The sequence below is a fragment of the Telopea speciosissima genome, chromosome 6 (genome assembly GCF_018873765.1).
Source record: "Telopea speciosissima isolate NSW1024214 ecotype Mountain lineage chromosome 6, Tspe_v1, whole genome shotgun sequence".
Classification (NCBI taxonomy): Eukaryota; Viridiplantae; Streptophyta; class Magnoliopsida; order Proteales; family Proteaceae; genus Telopea; species Telopea speciosissima.
The window spans coordinates 49,013,793-49,039,374 of NC_057921.1; the positions used below are offsets into that span (position 1 = coordinate 49,013,793).

General features: G+C 37.7%; 1 protein-coding gene and 1 long non-coding RNA gene across 2 annotated transcripts; one reads left to right on the forward strand and one right to left on the reverse strand.

The window, feature by feature from the left end:
* Positions 1-1,089: 1,089 nt before the first annotated feature.
* LOC122665113 (tobamovirus multiplication protein 3-like) lies at positions 1,090-16,426 on the reverse strand. The gene is made up of 11 exons (XM_043861180.1): positions 15,994-16,426; positions 14,844-14,934; positions 14,704-14,756; positions 14,506-14,598; positions 14,356-14,427; positions 8,053-8,125; positions 7,924-7,969; positions 2,320-2,383; positions 2,181-2,234; positions 1,858-1,935; positions 1,090-1,501 (listed from the first exon to the last, which is right to left on the reverse strand). Exons 1-11 carry the CDS (start codon positions 16,144-16,146, stop codon positions 1,409-1,411), a joined length of 870 nt encoding a protein of 289 aa, XP_043717115.1. The 5' UTR covers positions 16,147-16,426; the 3' UTR covers positions 1,090-1,408.
* Positions 2,355-6,503, forward strand: LOC122665114. The gene is made up of 2 exons (XR_006333434.1): positions 2,355-2,438; positions 6,191-6,503. It is a non-coding gene; the product is annotated as an uncharacterized LOC122665114 (long non-coding RNA).
* Positions 16,427-25,582: the final 9,156 nt, after the last annotated feature.

The following is a 25,582-nucleotide window of genomic DNA, read 5'->3' on the forward strand; positions in this document are numbered from 1 at the left end:
TTCCAAACAAAAAATGATACATAGTCCTGGTAAAATAACTTCTTGAAACCATCCATGTCCATGTAGACAACATTCGAAACCCATCTCCCTCCTTGGTATAATTGCAGCCTTGCCATCGACACAAGGCCCATTGAAATAAATGGATTTCCCCAACCGAAGTCATAGATAGGGGTGTAAGTGAATAGCCGAAATCCGTTTCCGTATCCGCGTCCGTATCCTTTTAGTACTATCCGAATCCGTCCAAAAGCTAAACGGATGCGGATATGGATAGACTATAGTTATCCGAAAAACTATATTTACATGTAAACGAATAAAATATTCGATCCATATCCGTGTCCGTATCCATTTAGCACTATCCGAATCCGTCCGATAGCTAATCGGATGCGGATGCGGATATAGCACTATTCGAGCTGAATTCAATCCGTTTACAGCCCTAGTCATAGACCTCCCAAGGAAAACCCTTTTGGACATTCGAGGTACCCAAATGGTAAATTGGAGATACAAAATTCATTGCGTGATTCTGCTGTAATTAACATAACAGAAACCTACCATTCAAAACACATGGAGAGACTGTTAGATAAATCGAGACCGTTAGAAGTGGAGATACATAATCAACCATTATATTTCCTCAACCCTCTCTCTCTCTCTCTCTCTCTCAGATCTTTCTCCCTTTTAGTTTCTAGATTTGCACAGAAATTTAGCAGTCACAAGGATCTGGAAAGCTAGAGATGGAGAGCAGGGGAGAGAAAGATTGTCAAGTTTGTCCTGACAAGACAATCCTCACCCACTAGCTAACAAGCAGCAGGTACGTATCTTTATGCCTATTACCAAAGCTGCAACCCATTTGATTATGCATGCTCGTTTGTATTTCAGTCTATAATTCTTTAGTTTTAGTATCATCTAATAGCATAGAAGTCCTCTTTTTATCTTCTTCCTGGCTCTCAGGATGGCTATTTCTCTGAACTTGTAAAAAAATATTTTCAAATTATTGAAGCAACATTATTCATTATGATATGTTAAAGAGGTGGTTTGTGAATAGGAATACATCCCCTCCTGCTTGATATCATTGTATTGAACAAAACATGGACCCAACACAATAAACCATCTGTTATAACAACAATATTAAACAAAACCAATCAAAAGTTACACTAAAGTGGGTCACAAGAATTCACAATCCTCTCATCAAGATGTTTGTTTTTTAATAATCTACAACACTTACCAGGAACAGAGACCCCTGTTTAGATGCTAAAAGATGAGTGTGTCCGAGATGTGCAGAAACCGTTTCCTGCTACCCTTTGGTTGCATGCATCTCTACTTAAAGAGGGTAGATGTGCTTTTCCAAAACCAAGCCATCCATTAGTCCCTGCTTCGCAGGTCTCCCAGCTATCAAATGACTTCTTCAATTCTCTCATCGAATGGGGTGATACTGTGTGATACTACGTTTGGGTGGGAGCTTCCTCAGTATGAAAAGAACCAGAATAGAAGGTAGAATTTCCACCAACTGTAGATCGTTCCAAGAAAAAATTAAAAAAACGACACTTTGTTTAGATTTTGAAAGGAATGAAGTTGCATAAGAGAAAGGTCATAATTATAACCTAGAGAAAGGCTCAACAAGTAGTAAACATTCTCCACGGGGGATAAATAGGACAGCTAAATGTTCCTCCAATTATAAATGATACACCAAAAGCATTTTGAAAAGAAAGGGTGCAGGTTACCCACTGACATATGCAACAGTTGGAACATCCTAGCACCCAAATCCTGGCAAAACTAAAATAGGAGATGCCTGATCTCTACTTCTCAAATGCTAGATTAACATCATTACATATCACAAGTTGTCCATAGATGAACAAAACTTACCAGGTAGTATACAAAGTTCAAAACTGGATGGTCCAAAACATCAAGATCAGCGGCTTTATCAAATGCATTGAAGCACATCTGTCACATACATATAAAAGTTACAATCGATATGCAAGTTAGAAAGAACTAAACTGATGATTTTTATTGATATGTGGTCATTACCATTTATCAGTGGAAATCAAAGCATCAGAGATGGTTTCAACTATATCAAAAGCATACTCTATTTGGAACAACACCAAAAACCTTTCCTACCATGAGAGATTTACCTAGAACAAGTGTGGCACAAGACTACAAGTAGATTGGGTGATGCAGAACAAACTCACCATGATACATCTTGCTAGGAAACATGAGAAACAAATGGTTGTCACATAGCCAACCTAAACAAGCCGGAAAACAAACAATGAATAAATGGGAAGCCTGAAGATGTTTAGTGTCTGAAGAAATTAAATGGTCCAAAAATACCTCCTGTAACTTCTTTCTCCGACCTTTTGACTCAACAGGGAAGCGTTGAAGCATTAGGAAGAGTCTGACAGAATACGAAAGCCAAAAATTCAAGGGCCATCAGTTCAATGCAGAACAATGTAAGTAAAAATCAAAACAGCAAATAGCAGGGTTTATGTCAGCTATGGGAGCCAATTCTCAGCCCAGCCAGGCTAAAAATGAGCTGTTGCTAGATTTGGCCTGCCAGCCCGATTATTATATAGTCTGGACTTGGCCATGGCTTGCAGACCTGAGAACTTGAACACCAGCTGCATCCAACAAAACACATACCCTATAGCCAAGTCAATTGACTCTATTCAAGTTTCTATGGTACTAACATGTTTTAGTTAACATAATATTGAAGTAAAATTTTCTTTTCTCCGTAAGAATCTGCTAAGCTAATGCCATGTCAAATGACACATGGCTCGGATCACTGTCGTGCAGTGGGGGCAACATCCCATCCCTATTGGCCTGACCCACTGCACAGCTGAGATCCAATTATCCAATGTTGAAATTGAGGTAGCAATTTCCATACTTTCATTTTACAATCTTTATGCAGGCCACTGAAACCCACCCTATGCCTATTGCCCAAGGAACTTATTAGCTTAAACCACCAAAACCCCACCAAATTGTAAACCCTAGCCTTACAATTGTACAAAGGACACCAGAATAATCAGAAAATACACAGAATGGTCACAGAGAGATAATTCTACAAACTGGACCATTAAGAACTCCAAACCATTAGCCAGATGATTTCTAGCCAGAGCCCTGTGAAACTTGTACTGCATGTCAAACTCTTCAATCAACCCTAGGAAATAAACCATATGGATATTCTATATAGATTTGGACAAGTTAAATAGGACGTGGTCATCTCCACACTACCCACTTAACAATGGAAAAATAAAAACCAGAAGCCATTTCTTCCATACCCTCATTCAAGAACCATTCACCATACATAAGGCATATTTATCAATCACAATGGTGTCTAGGCTAACATGAACAAGAGCATCTTTGAAAGCAGCCACCCTAGAGGGTACCTGATGCAGAGCTGAAGCACTACATCCGCAAGAAGAAGAGGAACAGGAAGCTGCTGTCCAAGTAGTAGTAATTGTAGTTCCCTCAAAAAAAAAAAAAAAAAAAGTTCCCTACTTAGTTTTATTTTAAGTGTTTTGTGTTTTTAAATTGAACCAGCCCAACCTGGTTGAGCCAGTGGTTCAATTTAAGAGACTTAACCCACCAGTTTTATTTTAATGCAACTTTGTTTTTTTCTTTGGGTCCACACTCCCACGAATTTAAAAAGGGAGGTGGAATTAGAGCTAGCCGGCTAGGGGTATTCATACTCCTAGGCTGAATAGGAGTAAGGCCAAAGGCCACTATAGATAAAGGATTCGGTGGGGGAGTTATTTTCACCTCTGAATTTTGAAAATCTGCTATTGCTGCTTTGCAACTTTGTTTCTTCTCTGAAGATTTGCTTTGTGTCTGATCAAAGCTGGTGGGATTGGTGTTTAATCCAATCGACACCTTGCGATATGAAGCCCAGGTGATTCCTTTGAAGATCTCCTTCAAGTTTCAGTTCAAGATTCAATTTTTATTCAAGTTTTTCCAGCAAACAAGTTGCTGCCAGGACAATTCTGCAACTACAAGTAAGTTGGAAGTATCAGGATCGTCTCCAGGGAGCAGGGAACGCCCAGGGCGCTGCCAACCGTTGGGCTGTGCTGCACACATCCCTAGGCATGCATCGAGATGTGTGTGGCACAGCTCAACCGCTGGATGCCCCCTGGCAGCACCCTGGCGCATGCCTCCCTGGAGACGAGCTAAATTCAAGTTGGAAGCATCCCCATCCCCATCTTTCTTCTCCTAATCCTCTACAAACCCAACCCTAGTTTTCACCCTTGTTATTTTCAAGTTTCCCATACCCTAAATTCCCCACAGACCTAACCATCCATTCATTCAGCCCCATACTAGGACCGAGCATCCCTCTCCATCCCCTAGACACTCGATCCAAAGCTGGTCCATTTCTGACCAGCCAAAACCCTAGATTTCATTATTTTCCTCTTTTCCAAAACCCGAAACTCTAAATCTAATTGCGGTTAATTCAAGTTTACACACTTCCATCCATCAAACATCTCAGGACCTTCACTGATAGACTCCCCTACCTCAACTTGACACAACCCATAAATCAAACCCTAACTCTAATTTCACCAAAAACCCAATTTTTGACCTAGCCGATTCACCTGTTGATAACAGATCCTGGTTGATTGGCTCCTAGTTTGACTTTTCAAACCTAGGACTACATTAGTATCTCATCATAAGGACAGTCTGGAATCTACATGTACCATGCCAATGGTCAACACCACATGATGGGAACACCCTTTGCAGAAGGCTTGAAAGCCTGCAGCAAATAACAGCATTCCTTTGGTGAAAACGAATCCTAAAAAAGATGCAGAAAATAATGGAAATCGTAAGCAACAAACACACAACGAACACAAGGATTTACTTGGTTCGGCAAGATTGCCTATGTCCACGGTGAGATGAGATCTGTTTCACTATCAATGAAAAATAGGGCTACAGCTGCTCATCCTCACGCCTCTTTTTTTTTTTTTTTTTGGTAAGAATCCTCACACCTCCCTTAGATTACATTACAGAGAAAGAACCCTTGCTACAAATTTATAGCAAAACCCTATACAGGAATCAACCCACAAATCAAGAGACGGAATAAAGACATCTTACCCCCAACAATCTCCACCTTGGAAAAGGGATTGTTGACGACTGGTCCACCTAAGATTTGAGCCGCACCTAAGATTTGAGCCGCATGAAGAAATGATGTGGCCTTCTGACCATTGGGTAGGTAGGGGACCTGCGATTGGCCACATATCTCAACTTTCATGGCCCAACAAAACTATCGACAGTTTTTTCAACTTTTCCCTTATAATTACTGCCATGAAAATATTATTTCTTTAGGTCAAAAACTGCCAAAAATAAGGGCTTCATGGGGCAAAATGATTTTAGGTAAACTTACCAAAAGGTAGATGATGGCGAGGGCAATATGGGAACCTTTACAGATGCCACCTAAACTTTCATGTATATAAATATATGCTCCACATTACTAAAACCATCCTCTACTCATGAGGTTACAGTCCAAGACCTTTTTTCCATGCGAGGAAGGGGGCGGGGGGTGGAAACTCTTTTGGTGCATTTGACCTAAAATGGTAATATTTCAAGGGGTAGAATTAAAGGGTAAAAGTGGAAAAAATGGTACGAGCAAAGTCGGCAGAATTGGACATGTGAGGAAACCAGAGATTCCCAATCTATCCAGCAATGGGAATGGAAAAATCATCCTACAATGTGGCTCAAATCAAGCGGTCACACATAGCAAGGATCCTGCTGCGTCACAGCCCGAAGCCCTTCCGCCTATGTCAATTTATATGCCACATGGCAGAGTATGTTGGCGCTCAAATTACATGGACGTGTCCATGTCATCATCTACTCATTTTTTTTCTCAGAACAAACTGATGTTATACATTCGAATATTGTTAGATATTCAGTACTTGTACAGAATCACCAATAAATATAATGACTTAGAGATTGTTTGCAAAGCCAATTCTGCTTGAAGAAGGCCCGCTGTAGAGAAAACAGATGAAGACCCCCACCAATGATTGACCACACAATTGAGATAAGCCACTAAATTTGGCATGTGGCCTATCCAGGGAATTTCCATCTATCAAATGGTCAGAATGTCCAATTCATCAGTTCCACATGGCAGAAAGCCACCTAGTTGGAACGGCTTCTGGCAAGTGTTCCAGTCAGCAACCTTTCTCATATATTCTTACATGAAAACCTAAATGTCACCCAGGTGGGTGAACTTATTGTGAAAACCTATATTATGGCATACATAGTCCCACCTGAGTCAGTCCATGTAATAGAGGTCAGAGGACAATGTGGCCATATCATTGGTCAAGTGCCAGGCTCAAATGAGTGTGAAGAATAGCTCAAACTTCATTCAAAAGTTATCATAAACGTTATTTATTTGAAATCGAACCTACTGGCATTTTTATAACTTTGGACGCATTGTACTCGCTTTTGAGCCACTTCCGTCTCGTTTGGGGTTGAAAATTAACTAGTGAGATGAATTTGGTGTCCCCTATCACACGGACCCTTAGGTGTCTTTCTCAATTGCATCTTTCCATGACATTTTATGTGGAGGCTGGATTCAACAATTTCCTGAATCTTTCTATACAGCCACATCACAAAGCATGATAAACATTAGAGATGACATGAGCAAGGTTCGAGGTCTCGATATCTCGGCTGGTTTCGCTCTGACAAAAAATTGAGTTGTCTAGTTAACTCGGCGAGATCTCGGCCGAGTTGGTGCATTTTTTATATCAGATCTCGGCCCTTGGTTTTGGTGGCCATATGACCTAATTAGGTCATGAAACTTGCATGACAGCCTATTTTAGGCCCTATAGACATGGTGGAACCTTTAGTTTTTTTTTAAATCACACCCAAAATGGTAGTTTGACTTAGGACCCTAGGTTGGTAGTATATTCCACACAATCTTTAGTGTTAGAACACATATAATTCAAGTAGAACAATTTAAATAAGCAATAGGAATGAAAAGACATCAATTTATGAACCATTTCATAAATCATATATCTAACATTGTTTGTCATATAGAGTCAAATATATTTTGAGTCAACATTTAACAATACAAGCCAACAACTATCAAGTACCAAGTCACTCCTATCCCTATATGCTCATCCTAATATTGAACACGTGTCGGGCCTTCAAGTTTAAATCTCTTCCAAGGAAGGTTGTTGGGCAGCAAATCTACTCCAAATCTTGTTCTTGAGCATCAAATCCAAGTGCTCCAAGCTTTTTTTAGTAAGATTTGGAGCAAATAAGTGATTTGGAGCTGTTTTCTTCACAAACTGGCGAAACCAGTCAAGTTGACTGAGAATAGATCGAAATTTCGACAAAGAAAAGTCGAAACATGGTATTTATACAACTGACAGTGACATTTCAGCACGATACCAAAATTTCGGCCGAGAAAATGTATTGTTATTTCACACCCTATCTCGACTCGACCCTAGTCAAAACCGAGAAAATTGTCGAGATCTCAAGAGACCTCGAACACCGGACACGAGGCACGAGTAAACGGTGAGGTGGATAACATGCCCACCAATATTTGAGCACCAATCAAGCATCCATTTGACAGATATTATGGCCATTACTGAAGCCTTTATCTAGGTAGGTTGTTAGTCTGCCAAAATAAAAGATGCATTATTGTAGTCTTAAAAGTCCCAACTTTCAGCCTAGTTTCTCAATTAGTCAGTGTATCCTATGTGCACTTGGCAAGCTAAAGACCTAGACAATGAACCAATTGACCTGGTTTATAGAATGATGCAGATTATATTATATATATGTTTGGGTCTGTCTCTAGAACGTAAAGTACAGCGCCCACTGCATGCATACCATTTCTCAAAGAGTGGGAGCATGAAATTTTAAAAAAGCAAGATTCGACACATGCCTGCTATCTATTTTCTAGTACAGTAGGAGTAGTTGAGAGTCCAAGAATAAGGCTCTTACCTCCCTCCATAGAGAAGAAACCCAAGGGCCGCAAAAAATGACACACCTGCAGAACACATATTAGCACGTTAGATTAGAATTAAGCTACATATGTTATTTAATAAATTTCTATAGTAATACTGAGCGGACCTGCGAAGAAGACCTTGGACAGGATGAGTACAACAGAGACGGGCTTCAACCACAAAATTAACCACAACACTATCTGTACAAATTCAAAGAAAAAAGGTCAACAAAAGTAATCTAATTTAACACTAATAAAAACCCACAAATCTTTTCCTTATTATTAATAAGATTCAAGATTTCAGTTTCGATCCTGCTTGAAACTGAATTACACCACCGAAATATGGCATTGAATATGAAACCAAAATGGCCATTTCGTTGAAAAAAACTGAAACATTTAAGAAAACTCAATTCGCACACTATTTCGTTTCGGCAAATTTTTGAAACCAAAATATTTCCTCGAAATTTTGGTATTTCAACTGAAATTTTGAACTATGATTGTTAATAGCCTTGTTTGTGTCACACATTTATTTCTATCAAGTATCAACAGTACAATAATGGCATTACAAAATCATCTTCATAAAATCAAAAACTGTAACAATGGCATTCTTCAAGCTTGTGTTTAGAATTTACAAGAAACATATGTGAATTACACATATTAAAGTAAACATAAGCAAAGCTATGTCAAGAAGAGAGAAAAGGTCATTGATCTTATTAGTCAGGCTTCCCATGCTGTGAAGCATATATTTTATATCAGAATCAGTGTAATACAATTCCCCTGAATCTTATAAAATGTTATATGCATTGTACTTGGTTTCCTCAAAACACTTAATTACTCAAAATTTCTTGCTGTTATTGTCCCTTCAAGCATTAAGTTGTTTTTCAGTTGCTCATCAAAACCCGTAACTCTACCTGCAATACATAATTTCTCCTAGGGACTTGGTCATAAGCTTATTCCAAGTCAATAAAGACCATATGGAGATCATTCTTGCTTTCTCCAAATCTTTCCATGAGCCTCCTCAATAAGTAGATAGCTTCTGTCGTGGACCTACTTGCCATAAAATCAAATTGATTCACCGAGACATGAGTCTCTCTTCTCAAACGGGCTTCAATAACCTTTTCTCATAGTTTCATAGTGTGACTCATAAGCTTAATGCTTCTATAGTTATTGCAACTTTAGATATCACCTTTATTTTTGTAGATCGGGACTACAATGTTTCTCCGCCACTCATCTGGCATCTTTGAGTTCAAAATCCTGTTAACCAATCACCAATGAACCCCACAGCCTCCAAGGGTTTTCCATACTTCTATTGGAATCTCGTCTAGGCCTGGGATCTTGCCTGCTTTCATCTTTCTTAAGGCTTCTTTAATTTCCGCCATACTAATCTTTCTTACGTATCTATGGCGTGTGGTGTCTTGCTGAAAAGTGTAATCGTCCAGGTCATTTCTACCCAACGTATCTCTATTTAGTAGGTCACAAATATACTCATCCCATCTCTTCATGATGTCCTCATCTCTCACCAACACTCTTCCATCAGCACTCTTGCTGCACTTCACCTGATCAAAATCTCTACTCTTCCTTTCTCTCATCTTAGCTATCTTATAAATAGCTTTTTCTCCCTCTTTGGTGTTTAGGTTGGTATAGAGATCCTCATATTTCTTCGCCCTAGCCAACCCCAGAATCTTCCTAGCTTCATTTCTTGCATCATTATATCTCTTTTTATCCTCTATTTCTTTAGTCCTTTGCCAAGTCTTAAACACTCTTTCTTGGTCTTAATGGCTGCTCGGACCTCATCATTCCACCATCAAGTCTCCCTAGGGGCCTGACGACTACCCTTTGCTTCCCCTAGGACATCTTTGGCCACCCTCTTAATACAGGTCATCATCTCGTTCCACATCATGTTGGTGTCTCCCTCAAAGTCCCACTTTCCTTGTTTGACCACAATATCAATAAAAGTCCTTAGAGACTCCCCCTTTAATCTCCACCACCTTATCTTAGGGTACATAGGTCCCTTCCTCCTACTCTTTCGTGCACGTACATATCCAGGACCACCAGTCTATGTTGGGTGGTTAAGCTCTCCCCAGGGATAACCTTACAGTCCTTACACTCCGTTCTATTTGTCCTTCTTATAAGGAAGAAGTCTATTTGGCTGGTGTGGTTCACTTTTATAGGTAATTAAGTGCTCCTCTCTTTTTTCAAAGAAGGTATTCACTATGGGAAGATCATAAGCTACTGCAAAGTCTAGGATTGAGGTCCATTCCTCGTTCCTCTCCCCAACCCTGAAACCTCCATGGACCCCTTCATAACCTCTACGGTAACTCCCAACACGTCCGTTCAAGTCACCTCCAATGATAATCGATTCATCCTGCCCAAAACCCTGCATTAAATCATCCATGAGTTCCCAAAAAAGGCGCTTACTACTTTCATCCAATCCTACTTTGGGTGCATAGGTGCAAACAATATTGACAACCACTTTCTCCAATACTAGTTTGATGGACATAATCCTGTCTCCCAGTCTTTTGACCTCTACCACATCGTTCTTTAGATCTTTGTCCATTATTAAGCCCAAACCGATTCTGTTACTGTGGTCTCCCGAATACCAAATTTTGAAGCCATCCAACATTTTAGCTTTGTTACCCTTCCATCTTGTCTCTTGGATACAAGCGATATTAATCCTTCATCTCTTCATGACATCTACCAACTCCAGGCTAATGTAGCTCACAATAGGATAAGGATCCTATTACAGGCCAAGCAACAGGATCTAAATACAGCTGCTAGTTTGGCTAGGCAGTTTGAGGTTGTTTAGGGCAAATCTAGGGTTTAGGCTAGGGTTATGGATGAAAGTAATATATGGTAATGATCAGCAGGTCTAAGGGGTTATTTTGATATAAAAATATTGGGATTTGGATCAGTTTAAAATTCCTGCAGAATTAGGGTTAGGGTTTCGGGTTTTAGAAATTAAGAAAAATTACCAAAACTAGGGTTTTGAGTGGGATCTAAGGGCTGGGACTGAGGTCGAGTTTTCAAAACAGTAAGGGGAAGGTTCAACTGTAATATGGGCTGAATTGAATGGCTAATTAGGTCAGAACAGGTTTTTGACTATTTAGGGTTTAGCTATGGAAGATGAGGCAGCAGGCTAGGTCGAATGGAGGGGTTGATGTAGTGATGCTGTGTCTGAAGTTTGAAGGAATTTGGCTGATAGGATATGGCTGGACTGAATTTAGAACACTAGGGTTTATGAAATTAAAACAGAAAATAAAGGGATCGAATGGGGAAGGAGAAGGAATGATAAAAAACAGAAATTAAACTCAAACTCACCACTGCAATTCACCGGCAGCAGCTTGAATGATGAAGGATGAAACCACCTTCAGAGAGAGATCCTCTCAGCCGTCACGGCGTAAGGAGTCGCAGGAATCCACCCACCCTTTCCACCTTGAAATCCACAAGGATGCATACTCAAAGGAGCAGAACAGCAGCAGCAGCAATCGGCCAATAGCAGAAAACAGTCTTTTTAATTCAAATTTCAATGTGGGGGAGCCCTCCACGATTTCATTATTTATAATATGGCTTGATGCCAAGTCCTACTACAAAATAAAGTGCTTTCCCTCACAAAATCGTGGAAGGGTGGGACAAAATAAAAACAACTTAAATATTTTAAAAGAAAAAGACACAACTACCCCTATTAACTTAAAATAAAAGAATCTAACTTAAAACAACTAATTTAAAAGAAGATTCCATATTAGCCAATAAGATATAAGGACCTATTAACCAATAAGAACACTTCACTTAAATTAGACCAATTGAACCAATTGGATGCAACCAATTCTACACCGGTTCAATCTAAAAACAGGAAAATAAACTAAGTATGGAAAATAATAATCCTAAACTAAGGCTCCCTATTCAAGCCCTAAGTTCAGGGCTTCTTCTTCTTCTTCTTCCTTCTGGGAGCTGCATCACAGGCTCTTACCTGTTAAGGATTCAATGTTCCAGGAAGCTAGTCTAATCCTACGATTCTGGGCTGGAAAACTTCCTCTCACTTGCCCTTGACTACTTATCACCGCACTTGGGAGTCGATATGGCGCATCACTTACGGGGGATGCCCTAGTAAAAAGAGGATGTAGAGACATGAGATCAAGAGGATGAATCACAATTCAAGCTCTACTATTTTTTCCCTTCTACAAAACTAGAGAGCGAGTTTTTCTCAAAACCAGGAAAATTGCAATTTCATTAGACATTAATCCTGTATGTACAAGCTTGGGAGGCCCATAAGGTGTTGGTGGCAGTCCAATGGGCTGGAATTGACCTTTGGGAAGTATATTATAAATTGGGCATTTTTTTTTTAGTTTCATTGTAATGGGCGTAATTTATTAGCCCATAAAGTGGGATAAAGTTGGTACACGGGATTAGTAGTTAAGTTTAGTGTTTTAAATAGATTAGAATGCTTAATACATAGATAAATTTCTGTCTTGAGTTTATTTACTTTATTAAGTGTGGTACAGTGATTAGAGTCCTTTTACGAGTTAATTTAGGAACTTTAAAAGGTCTTTATATATATAATACACCCCCATCAATTAGAAAAGATGATTTTAGTAAAGAATGAGCTTCTTTTAAGAGTTTTGGTGGTGTTGAGCAGTGCATACGGGATTGGTATCCCATACCTGATTTCTTCTCTTCTCTTCTCTCTTTTTGCTCCCAAGCAAATTAATCACATCTCTTTTCCCTCCCCATTTATCGATCTGATTTCTTCCCTTAACAACAAAGTAACTTCCTTGGTCTCAGATCTGATCACATCTTTGATCATTGCTTGCATCTGAGATCCATAATCTAGATTTTAAGATTGCATTATCTACATAGCTAGATTCCCTCAACATATTGCTCTATGTTAATTTGCACCATATTGAAGACAATTTCTGGCATAGAAGTTAGAAGGAACATCATATTTTAATCCACTCACCAATACTCCTTGCAATAAATCACAACATTATACTAGTAACTATAAGGAAACAATTCACCCAAAAAAAAAAACTATAAGGAAACTGTAATGAGAACCAGAACACCTCCAATAATGAAATTAATAATTATCATGCATTTAAGCAAGCTCTCCATAGGTATATAATATAAACAAAATAACCCTCATGAAAGTCCTCCAACCCATGATGGTCCACACATTCGGTCCACACATTCTCTAAGACTACCTTTCTAGATTGTTAACCACCCACCCCCCCCCCCCCAAAAAAAAGGTCTCCTAATGATCCTGAGAAATGATTTTGATGAACCAATCAACATTCAATTGTAACCAACCAACATAGGCATAACATGCCAAGATTAATGTTTTAAAACCTAAATAAACCTGAAACGGTGAACTGATATGACCAGCCCAATCTAATTATTTTTTTCACAATAATTATAGCATATGAATTTAAATATACTTTAAATGACATCGTATAATATATAACAAGCAATAATGAGATGCTGGAAAACCAAATGGTCTCGTTCAAATCTGTGAAACCATATAACTATACAACAACCTCAGTCTTATCCCAACTTAATGGGGTCGGCTACATGGATTCAATCAAACAAAGTAGGTAAAACTAAGGTATACATAAGATAAGGGAAAGAAGAGATGGAAAAAAAGGGATGGGAAATGAGATGAGAAGTGAAAAATGGAAAATGACAAATGAACGATAGAAAATAAAAGAAAAGTGACAGATAGGGTCTCCTACATGGATCCTTGCCCTCCAATAGACTATATCCAAGGTCAAACATGGTACAAGACTTAGACTATGCATGTCCTTCCTCACAAATTCTCCTATGGTCATTTTAGGCCTGCCACTCGCTCTTTTAGCTCCTTCTATCGGAATCATATCACTCCTCCTTACTGGGGCGTCCCTAGGCCTCCGTTGAACATGACCATACCACCTCAAACCACTCCCTCGGAGCTTGTCATTGATTAGAGCAACTCCCAAGTCAGCTCTGATACGATCATTCCTTACTTTATCCTTCCTTGTTTTTCCACACATCCATCTTAACATCCTCATCTCTGCCACACATATCTTCTCAATATAACTATGTCACTAGAAAAATGTATTTTCCCATTTTCATCATTTGTTTTTTGTTGATTATCATCCTGAAGGAGATAAGGGATTCAATGTCCTGCACAATTACAACCACTGATAGCTCTCTCCTTTAGCCAATACCAACAAGTTAAAAAGAAATTAAAAGATAAGGAAAAGAAATAGAAAGGTAAAACAGCACTTACCTATTAAAAGAAAATAGGAAATACAGCACTTCATAATCCCGTGCATTAGGAAACATAGCATATTTCATTCAAAGTTTCTCATTACAAGCCTTCCCTTAACCAGGAATTACATTGATGACCACAAGAAAAATCAGGGCTTATATTGATGACCATAAGAAAAAACAGACATTACCTGGATGCTATACACAACAGTGTTAACGGTATAGAAACTTGGCCTCAGCCCATCGGTTGATATAGCACGTGCCTGATGAAAATTAAGAGTCAAAACTAAAAAAATAAAAAATAAAAACCATAAACTGATTAACCATATTCAAGTTCCAACCTGATAGTATATTTCAGCCCAGAACAGAACTAACAGTGCATATGTTGTGAAGAAACCAAGACTTGGCATATCAAGCAAGACATGTTGGAAAATCTGACAGTAAGTCGTACTAAACTATTAGAAACAAACTAACAGAGGCAGGCAAAGTCTACATATAATAACTGTAAAGCTACAATCCATGAAAAAAATTATCCAAACCTCAGGTTTTATCAATTGCACATTCCGACGGAATACAAAGACCAATGAACGAACTGTGAAACACAATCAAGTATATTGAACCATTAAAAACACAACATATATAAAAAAATAAAATCAACTACATACAAAAAGATACGAACCCGCATTCACCAAGAAGTTAAGAAAGTGGAAAACCTTCTGTGTTGTCCAACCATACTCGGGAACTCTCAGTTCTATTCGAATAAGTTGGATCTGCAATAAACACACAACTACCCAAATTAAAGAAACCCAAACAAAAATTCACAAGATCAACACCAATTGACAAAACCATAATCAAAAAGCCAATCATAGACTTTATTGAGATAAGTAAGAGACTCTCCCCCTCTGAGAACCGTTTATGAGAATTTCATCTCGTACAGCTCAAGTGGAAACACACAAATACCAGTTGCCTTCTTTAAAATATCATGAACAGTTCCTGTAGGTTGGGCACCTTTTTTCGAGTAAATTTAGAATAAGGAGAACATTTAACTAAGTTTTGGTTCTTTATCGGGTTGTAAAAACCTACTTTTCAAAAATCTCTTCCTTCTCTTCAGGATTGAACATCCATTGCAACGATTCGATAGATGGCTCATTGGGATAGATATACAGAAAAGTTGATTTGATTAGATTACCCGTCTCTGTATTTTTTTGTAAATACAAATAACTATTTTGTCTTTCTTCATATAGATACTTCCACTCGAGGATAATTCATAATGAACTCCAACGATTCTATATTCTGAGACCTATCCCTAGAAAACCATAATAATACATAAAGAATCCCAAAAGTTGAACTTCAACTACTTTTTTCATCAAATTCAAAAAACCCAGAAACCGTAGCTTACATTCAAATGAAATCATCTGATACAAAAACTGAGCCAGTCATGATAAATTTCTAACGAACCCTAATGATTCCATGTTCTGAGACCCATCCCCCAATAAAAAGCCAGAATAATAGAGGAAAATTCCCAAAAACTGAAACTTCTACTATCTCTTCCCTCCAATTTAAAAACCCAGAAAACCTAGCTTGCAAAATTCCAATAAAATCATGTGATACACAAACCAGCTACCCATGATAAATCCGTAAGGAAACGTATAACTCTACCTTCTGAGTCATAACCCAAAAACAACCCACCCATAACAATACATGAATAATCCCAAAAATTGAAACTTTAACTATCTTTCCCTCCAATTTAAAAACCTAGAAACCCAAGATACAATTCAAATAAAATCATAAGTTAAATAAACCCGAAACAACCAAAACCAAAATCTTACCAGAGCAATGAAGGCAACCAAGCCATAGAGTACAGCGAGAACATGAAAAATTCGATTTTGCCAAACAGGTGACTTGTTGATATCATCCCAAAAATTAGAGGCGTCTTTGAGGGCATAAGCGATCACCGCCGACGTATCATTGATCGACCCCATGGTTTTCTCGCCGGAAAATTTAGAAAAAAAAATTTCCCGGCGATTAAACAGCGGAAGATTTTCAAGAGGATCTCCGAAAAGAAAATTGAAAAGCAGAAGATTAAAAAAAATTGAACAAAAAAATAGAGCGAATTGATCGGCGAAAATTCAGAGAGATCTGTGGAAGGGTTTTTAATTCCGATTATAAGTGGGTGTCTGACAAAGGCCCATCCGAAACGTAGAGAACCGATTCAAGAGTTTTGATTTCTTTTTAAAAACGGTACAAGACGGTGCAGCACGGGTAACCGGCAACAACGGTGGATTTATAGATTGGCCGACACGTTTAGATCGTGGGCGAGCTTTTTTTCCCGTGCGTGCGTGAGGGTGTCAACTCATGCCAGCTCAATGCCCAGCTTAGGATATCCGATATCATATCCGCTGATCAGCTCTCATGTATTTAAATATATCTGGACATGATCTCGTGGTTCGGGAGTATTATTAGTAAATAGCATCTGGCAATCTGGGCCGTTGGATTCGGAATTAATCATGGTAATCGGCTAGTTTGGATATGTTAATGATATCTATTCTACCGTCACGTTTTTTATTTTATTTTCAGAAGTACCGAGTACCGACACGGCTTCACGTTTTAAAATATATATGTTTTGAGTGCTAAAATAAGGATACCATTAGGTATATTCTTGATCGAGTATACTCACACGCATGGTTTGTAAACCTGGGATCGGTCAAGACCGATATCGATTCGATATTGATCCGAATCAGTAAAGATCGGTCAAAAGTGGTAAAAATTTGGATTTTACTCGATCGATTTTGATATCAGTCAGTGAAAAAAAATTTCAAAAATTTCAAAAAATGATCAAATCCCCGACAGAAAAAACTCAAAAAAACGTCACGCGTATCGGATTGGATAGGATAGGATCGGATTGGCTGGCAAGGGTGTAAATTGCTTTGGTTCTGGGCAATCAGTCTAGTCTCTTAACGGTTTCAACCCTAAGGGGTTAGGGCTAGAATCGGACCAATAAGTTAATCGGTTCTAAACTTGAGATCCAAGATCATTAACTAACTGGTGAGTCGGTTCCGATTCCTAAACGATTCCAAGCAATTCAAAATAATTAAAAAAAAAATCCCCGGGGTGCTACATATATTTAATGATATTATAATAAAAATTAATTTCAACCACATGAGATATGTTTTATGTTTTTTATCCTCAAATAACAGAACTAATCTATATTGTCTTTTGTTTTATATTAATTAATAAATAAGAACACCACCACCCTCAGAAGTTAGGATTATTTAAAGGTATGTTCTTAAGGTAGCATTCTCAAATGGACCTTTAAATGTACAATAAAATCTTTGGTAAATAGTATATGAGACAAGTAGTACCAACCAAAATTGAAAGACTAAAAAAATAAAGGGTTTGACTTTGGATCTCACGACCTTGAGTCTTAAGAATTATATAATATATAAGATTAAGATGTGAATTTGTTTCAGTTCCAACAATTCCTAATTGGCAGATCTAGAATTGGACCAATAACTGATCAATAGATCCAGTATCGAACCAATAAGCTATTAGGTGGGTCCGTTCCAGTTTCTAGCAGATCGATTTTGGTCCAAAATTGACACCTTTATTGACTTGATCTGATCAGGCAGATCGATCCAGAGAGCAAAACATTAATGCCTGACAGAATCAATCATTAATTGGGATCGATCAATGCTGATACCAATCCGATCCAAACAATTTTGACCTCTCGGATTCAATTTTACGAATCATGCACACGAACTTTAAGACTATTTGTATTTTTTACTTTGCCCTTAAGAAAGAAAGCAATTTAAATTCTCATAAAAAAAGAAAAAGGCAAGAGATCTCTACTTGATCGCATGGGCTCTATACAAGCATCTGAGTCAAAGGATGAGCACACCTGGGCATCTACCTAGGGGGCTGAGGCGTCATCTCATGGTGCCTATGAGAGGGCATAAGAAACACCACCTAGTAGAAATCTTTTTTCCAAAAAAAAAAAACCAATTTAAGTTGCAACATGGTTTGCGTTTGCCATCCTCAAGCACCCTTCTTTTTTTTTTTTTTTTCTTAATGAAAGAGATATATTAAAAGGATTAGAAATGTATATTGTCATTCGGAAGAGAGATAAATCTATCACCTATGGCCTATAATCGTCTAAAAAGCCAAATCAGTTTACTAAAAAATTACAGATTTGCCTCAATCCATATCCAATTATTGTCATAAAGGAAGATAAAAGCATAAAGGGCGAATGTGCCATGGTCAGGCCTCCTTATATGGTTTAGGAGCAAAATCGAGCACAACTGTGTTGGATATTCGAATTTCCTTCAAATGGATCTTCATTGTTTTTGCTTGCTCCATCTAAGGGTGTCAATCTGGAATCGTAATCGTATATTAAAATCGAAACTGTCCGTATAAAATCGTATCAAATCGCACCGTTGCAAAAATGATACGGTACATTATGGTCAAACGGTATTGACCATGGTACAATACGGTAACGGTTTTTACGATCATACCATCGGTATGTACCGAAACCATACCATTTTATCGTAATCGTACCATTTTGGGGTGTAAATATGTAAAAATGAAATCATACCATTTTTATACCGTATGCATACCATTTTTGTACCATATAGATACTGTTTTCATATACATACCGTTTATAAAAATCAAATTTATATCATTTTTTGTATCGTATATATACCATTTTCATACCGTACCAAAATCGTATCATATATATACCATTTTTATACCATACCATAGTAGTATGGTTGCGATATTGAAAATAGGGTTATTAAACGGTATGGTACAGTATCGATATTGGGTATCTATTTTTGGTACCGTACCATATTACCAAAATCGTACCGTTTGACAAGCCTGGCTCCACCCCTTTGATAATAGCCGTCATCTCTTGCTCCAAAACATGGTGTGTTGTCATATATCTTGCAATAGCTAAAATAACATTACCCTGTTCAAGGATACAACAAACCTAGGTAAGAGAGTCTACGGCTGTGTCAAAGGTTCCTGCAAAGAGTAATATAGGATCATTAGTTTGAGATAGATTATAGTCCCTAAGTTAAGAACCAATCAAATTCCCCACGGACATGGAATGATCTTGAGATTCTATAAATGGAGATAACTTAAGATAAAAAATCCAACTATTAATCAAAGATATTGTTTTCAACGGGTCAGCATTATTTTTGCCAAATAAAACCTTGTTTCGATGGTCCTCAAGCAACCTTATTAGAGCCTCCTCCGACTTAAATCCTCCAGATTACGACTGAATTCATGACACACTTTTTTGTTTTTCTTGTTGAAAAGAGTCAATGACACTCTTCATGTGGGCATTTGCGAACGTCTTGTTTTTTTTTGTTAAGTGAAAATAAAGATAGAATTAACTTGATAAATAAATTATGGGAGAGGTTTCTTTGACCAAGCAGGATACTCTACATCCACTCATACTTAATTTGTTAATCATTATTTTTCTCATTTAAAATAAATTTCATGTGGGCATTTGTGGTTTAAAAATATTATTTGATTTTATTGAATCTTCGGACTTTTTTTTTTTTTAATTGAAAGTAAAGAGAGAAAATTAACTAGATAAATAAACCATGGGAGAGGTTTCTTTGACCAGGCAGGTACTCTACATCCACTCATATTTAATTTTTAATTATTATTTTTTTCATTTAAAATACATTAATACAAAACTCTTGGGATCTTAAACTCAACCTAGGCCCAGTCCGGCCCGGCTTATAGTTTGAGGAAAATCATCAATTCTGTAATCGTGCATGCTTATATTCATTTGTAATCCACTTGTTTGTAGATTATTGATCACATAAGATAAAAAATAATTATTAAAGTTAACATCATTGTTTTCTGTATTATCTATTTTACCTTCGTCTAAGAGAACCTTATAAAACAAGGACAAATTTGATATGGATTTTTTGTTTTTTGGGTATGTCTGTCCTATCTAACTGCCCAATGGGACTGTAACTACATCTACAATAGAATTTTTTTAACCACTAAAGGGGTGAGGGGGAGAAAAGGTGCCTTATGGCATGAATGTGAAACAAAAAATTCAATCCCTTGATCTCCTAGGGGCATGCACTCTACTGGCAAGTAACCAAACAGTCGTTCACTACGGAACAGATCTAATGTAACCAACAATGGTTACATACTAAGAATTTGAAACACACTTGCTTGTATGTTGGGCTTTATGCTATCCTCGTGTTGGGCTATGGGTTGCATCATTTCAGACGAACTCATCATCATTATAAATTACCTTTGTGGATGAATAAATTTCACCCCTCTATGAGAGTTTTCGTGAAAAAAAAAGGAGGTTATATAGTGCAAACGATTGAGTTTTCCCACACCCACGATCAAGGGATGACCAAGGGGTTTGGATGGGTGGATGAAGGAATCGCGTATAGGGGTGGTAGTATTATCGACTTCATTCAATTAGGGGGGGAGTGTAATGACACTATTTGTTTTGTTGCAATATTTGACTATTTTTTTTAATAAAAAAAGTTGAATGGAGACTTGCTTCCATGGCTGCTTTTGCCATGGCTAAAAGATCGAATAGAGTAACATAACGGTGTCAATTCTAAGCCCGCATTGGAAGGACTGACCTGTCCTGACTGGTGAAACCCCAAAACCGGCTTGACACCTTAGCTACACGTGTCGTTCACGGTACAAAGCGATGGACCGACGGATGCCCAACCAAGCCCGACACACTTAAGCCCATTTATGAACTGTCTGTTTTTATTCTAATTACCACTTAAATTCCCTATTTTATCCCAAACATACCCTTAATCTCTTTGATTAATTTCTCTCGCATTATGTAAGCTATATATAAAAGACCATGGGCCGAGTAAAAACATAGAATTGATAATTGAAGATTAGTGCACTATGACATTGATGAGCCGAAAATAAATGAAGCACATAATCAAGGTCTTATACTGTTAGAAATGCCATCATATATATGTCCATTGAGATTGATACCCATAGAGCTTCAAATGCATTGAGATTTACTTATTTAGCTGTTAACCCAGTTAGGAACACTCTCTCCAGTTAGTTCTTGTTTCATCCCAAAGAATTGAATCTTGTTAAGAGCTTTATGAATGAAACTTGCATACTTCAATTGTAGCCCATTTAGTATGAGTCCATTTAGTACGAGTCTAATTATAGACCAGTACCCGATCGTCAGTTTATAAATATATAGGACCATGCCTAGCCTATGATGACCGATTACTTAAATGAATGAAATCCTAAAGTCGAGGGGACCGATTAGGCCCGACCGAGTGACACACCTACCGGTAACACAGGTCTCCACCAACAACTTGGGAATTGTTTTAGGACGTGTTTGGTTTGCTAAACCAAGTGGTGGTTGCGTTGATATTGATGAGGAACCCATTGGTGGTGCACCAGTGGATTCGTTATCCTGGCAGAAAAGTTGTTTGGTTTGTATGAGTCTGTTAGCTACATCTTCCTGAAAAACTGTTTGGTTACCTTGATTCTATCAGTTGGATTCAATTTGAATCTATATGAAAAACTGTTTGGTTCAGACAGATTCTGTTAACACATTGGCTACTACATGGCTAGAATATGAAACAATTATGAAGAAATTTGCATGCACCTGATGTTTAAACTTTAATTAAAATGGCAGTTAATCGAGTTCCTATCCAATAAATGTCCTTGTCATCCATTACATTAATAAAATATAATTAAGGATAATTTACACACCACCCCTGAGGTTTGACGAAAGGATAATTTAACCCCCCAGTTTTGAAAAATTCTACGTACCCCCTGAGGTTTGCAAACAGTAACAAATAAGCCTATTCCGTTAGTTCAAGACTAACAATATTAAAAATAAGAGATGAACCGACAAAATTACCCTTGCAAAAAATAAAAATAAAAAACTACAACTCATCTTCCCCAAACAATTTGGGGAAGATGAGTTGCACGTATTTTTTTGTTTTTTGCAAGGGGGAAGATGAGTTGCAGGTTTCAAAACCCTTTCAACCCTTAAAGAATTTAGAGTTTCAAATTGGGAAAAAATCCCAAATGGTAATAGAACCTGGGCATTCTCCAGAAACCCCTTCACCAAATTTTTGTTCAACTAGTTCAACCACAATGATCAAGGGTTTTGAAACAATTTGAAACCCTATCATTTGGGAGGGCATGCATTTTTGGGGTTAGGACGACGAACAGAGTCATGACCTCAGCGAAGAAGACGACATCCATTAGTTAGGGTTCAATTTGGTTTAGGGAGTAAGAGAGTTTAGAGTTCAAAAGTAGGAGAAATCGTGGATCAGTTCGGTGGAGGAGATTAGGGTTTAGGGAGGAAGAGAGCTCTACAGATCGGTTGGATTTAATCAAATGCATGTATCAATGATAACATATTCATCAAAGAACCAGAGAACCCATATATATCTCTCAATTATTTAAGAACAAATTAAAGAATAAAAGATCATATACATATATAGCCACACAGATTTGGGGTCTAAAATACAAGTATTCATGAAAATAATACTAAGCAAAATAGCTAATTACAGTGCTCAAATCCCAAATTGAAACTAGGATTGTTTAAAATAATCATTCCCCGCAGCAGAATTTTCTTCCTGGGGAGTCATTGGTGGCTGAGGCTGTGATCCGCTTGACGAAGGTGATGGTTCAGCGCCGGCAGGTAAGTCGGAGAGAGCAGCCAAGAATCTGTGTACACTGAGAGAGCGAGCAGGTCTGAAACTAAGGGAGCGAGGAGGGATGTTATTGGAAAAAATGGAGGATGATTTGGAGAGGATGAAGTAGACCAGCGCTTGACTGGAGGATGAAGCCCTGATTTTGACGATTGCGTCAACAAAGAGAAATAGCAGCGTAGGAGCTTTGGTTTGATTTCAGGTGGGCCTTAGCCTTAGGTGAGTCATCGTCTCTATCTCAGACCGACCTTGGTGGGTGGGGCGCACCATACATGCCATGCCATGCAAACATTGGTGGAGAACTTCAATAATTGAAAGGGAGAGAGTTCTTAAGGGTTGAAAGGGTATTGAAACTGCAATTTTGGGAAAGATGAGTTGTAGGTTTTTAATTTTTATTTTTTTTTATAAGGGTAATTTTGTCAGTTCACCTCTTATTTTTAACACTGTTAATCATGAACTGACGGAATGAGTTTATTTGTTACTGTTTGCAAATCTCAGGGGGATACGCAGAATTTTTCAAAACTGGGGTGTAAAATTATCCTTTCGTCAAACCTCAGGGGTGGTATGTGTAAATTACCCTATAATTAAAAAAGTTCTGACATTCTCTTCCCCCCTCCTCCTAGACATCATCACTTGTTAAGATCAAGATTTATGATAGCATCATGTACAAAAGCTAAATGAAGTATGAATTGTCACAGACAACAGCAAATCAAATACTACGGAAATAATGAAAGATAAAGCCTTTTGAGGATAAGATTTATAGATATAACACACTAAAAACCTTTTCAATTGCTAAAACAAAACCACAATGAATGAGAAATGACTCATAGTCATCCTTGTCAAACATAAAATACATATTCACCATAGTTACCTACGACTGCATCTAGTTGTCTTCCCATGAGGTAACAGGAAGAGAAACTTGGTCTGGCCATGTGTTTGTTTGATCAATGAGAGAAAGGGAGGACAACTTTCAAATTTAGAGAGAATGCACCCCTAGTTTTGTTTTTCACATAAAAAAAAAACCATGAGCAATTGAGAAAATTGAGGGATAAGATGAGCATAGTTTTTCACATTAATGTAATGTTCAAGCCTTATATACAACTTAAGTTAAATAATTTGAAAATAGAGAGAAATATCGAACCTGAATCACCTTATAAGAACACAGTTAGAGGAACCAAAAAAAAAAAAAAAAAGTAAACCTACAAACAATAAAAATGAAAGGAAAAATTGTTCTCGAGTCCTGATGGAATCAAACCACCATCCCATGGGTGTAACCCCACATGCTCTTCCATTTGAGCTAAAGACTCACCTATATTAATGACTGAGACATCAACCATATTGGCAAATCCATTTCTTCATTGAAAATTGTGTACAAGCTATTGTTTTCCCTTTTTCTACATACACATTCCTATCTATAGGACAGATTAATTCATATTGGGATTGAATGCACAACTTGAATTACTTAATAACTTCATAAAATCTAAGCAATCCAAAGGCTAGATGTAGAGATATTAACACCACAATGTTGCAGTCCACTAAGCGCATGAAACAGAAACCTCTTCACCAACCTTTAAACAGTATTAAATCAAAAGGAACAACCACTCTACTTACTTGGATGCATGGTTCGTGATCTTGGTATCAACTGGATTGGGATTGGATTGGCCGATACGGATCGGGATTGCCCAAACTCGGGCAAATGTGACACATTTGTCCCTGTTTTCTTATAAATAAAACTAATTTTTTTACATTTTTACCCCTGTCTGTATAGCTGGATCAGATTGGTATTGGTATTGGGATCGGTCTCGGCCGATACCGATCTGATGTGGCCAAAATTCGGATCCGATCCGATACCTCAAACCAAGCTTGGATGTGTAGGATTAAATTTGAAAGGATAGAACAAACAAAAAGATGATAGGATATGGCAACAGTTTCTCACCAGCCACCACTAGTCTCTCATTAGAGATTTCCTGCATCTACAAGAGGAAAACAACACAACCCAAGACCCTTGTGAAGTTCTTTAGATTTATTTTTCCCTGTACTTTATTGCTGTGAGTTTTAAAGAACCAATATCTATTAAGCAATCTAGTTTCGAAAGTATATTTATTTCCCATCTTCAGATCAAGCTCTAGAATATACAGACATGTCCAACCTCAGCTTATAAACCATCCTAAAGGGCTAGTACAACAAAGAACAGAAAAAGGAAACTCTTGAATCCATCTAAACTCATGATAATTCCTACATTTCTTTCAGACCCACCAAAAAGAAATAACAGAAGTTACTGCAACTGCAAAAATCAAAATAATGCAGTTGCAAGAGAACTCCATCACCAAGAAAATATGGGTCTGCTAACATAGCATCAAAAGGGGAAAAAAAATTAAGAGATGGGTTTCATTGTTCAGTGTGTTCTGCAAACAAAACCATACCTGAACGTTGTCAATCCTCTCATACTCCATTAGATATCTCTTCTATTTCATTAGAATCCATCAATATTTTCTGTTTCATATGGCTTCCTAACTAAAAAAGTTACTAATTTGACTAAACACAGAAGATTTGAAAATCAAAAAACAGTAAGGACGTGTTTAAAAAAAACCCTAATTATACACAACGATAGGTAAGGCAAGAGAGAGAGAGAGAGAGAGAGAGAGAGAGAACAAATATGCCATACCTGCGTTAAACCTAGATGAATCTTCCAGTGGAGATGTTCAAGAAGAGAAGAATAAAACGAGCC

Excerpts from the sequence above, each read along its gene's own strand:
- LOC122665113 (XM_043861180.1), bottom strand. The coding sequence starts at position 16,146 with ATGGGGTCGATCAATGATACGTCGGCGGTGATCGCTTATGCCCTCAAA. Across the intron at positions 14,428-14,505 it reads GGGCTGAAATATACTATCAG|GCACGTGCTATATCAACCGA; the intron begins GTTGGAACTTGA and ends AATTTTCATCAG. Across the intron at positions 1,936-2,180 it reads TCCTAGCAAGATGTATCATG|ATGTGCTTCAATGCATTTGA; the intron begins GTGAGTTTGTTC and ends TGTATGTGACAG.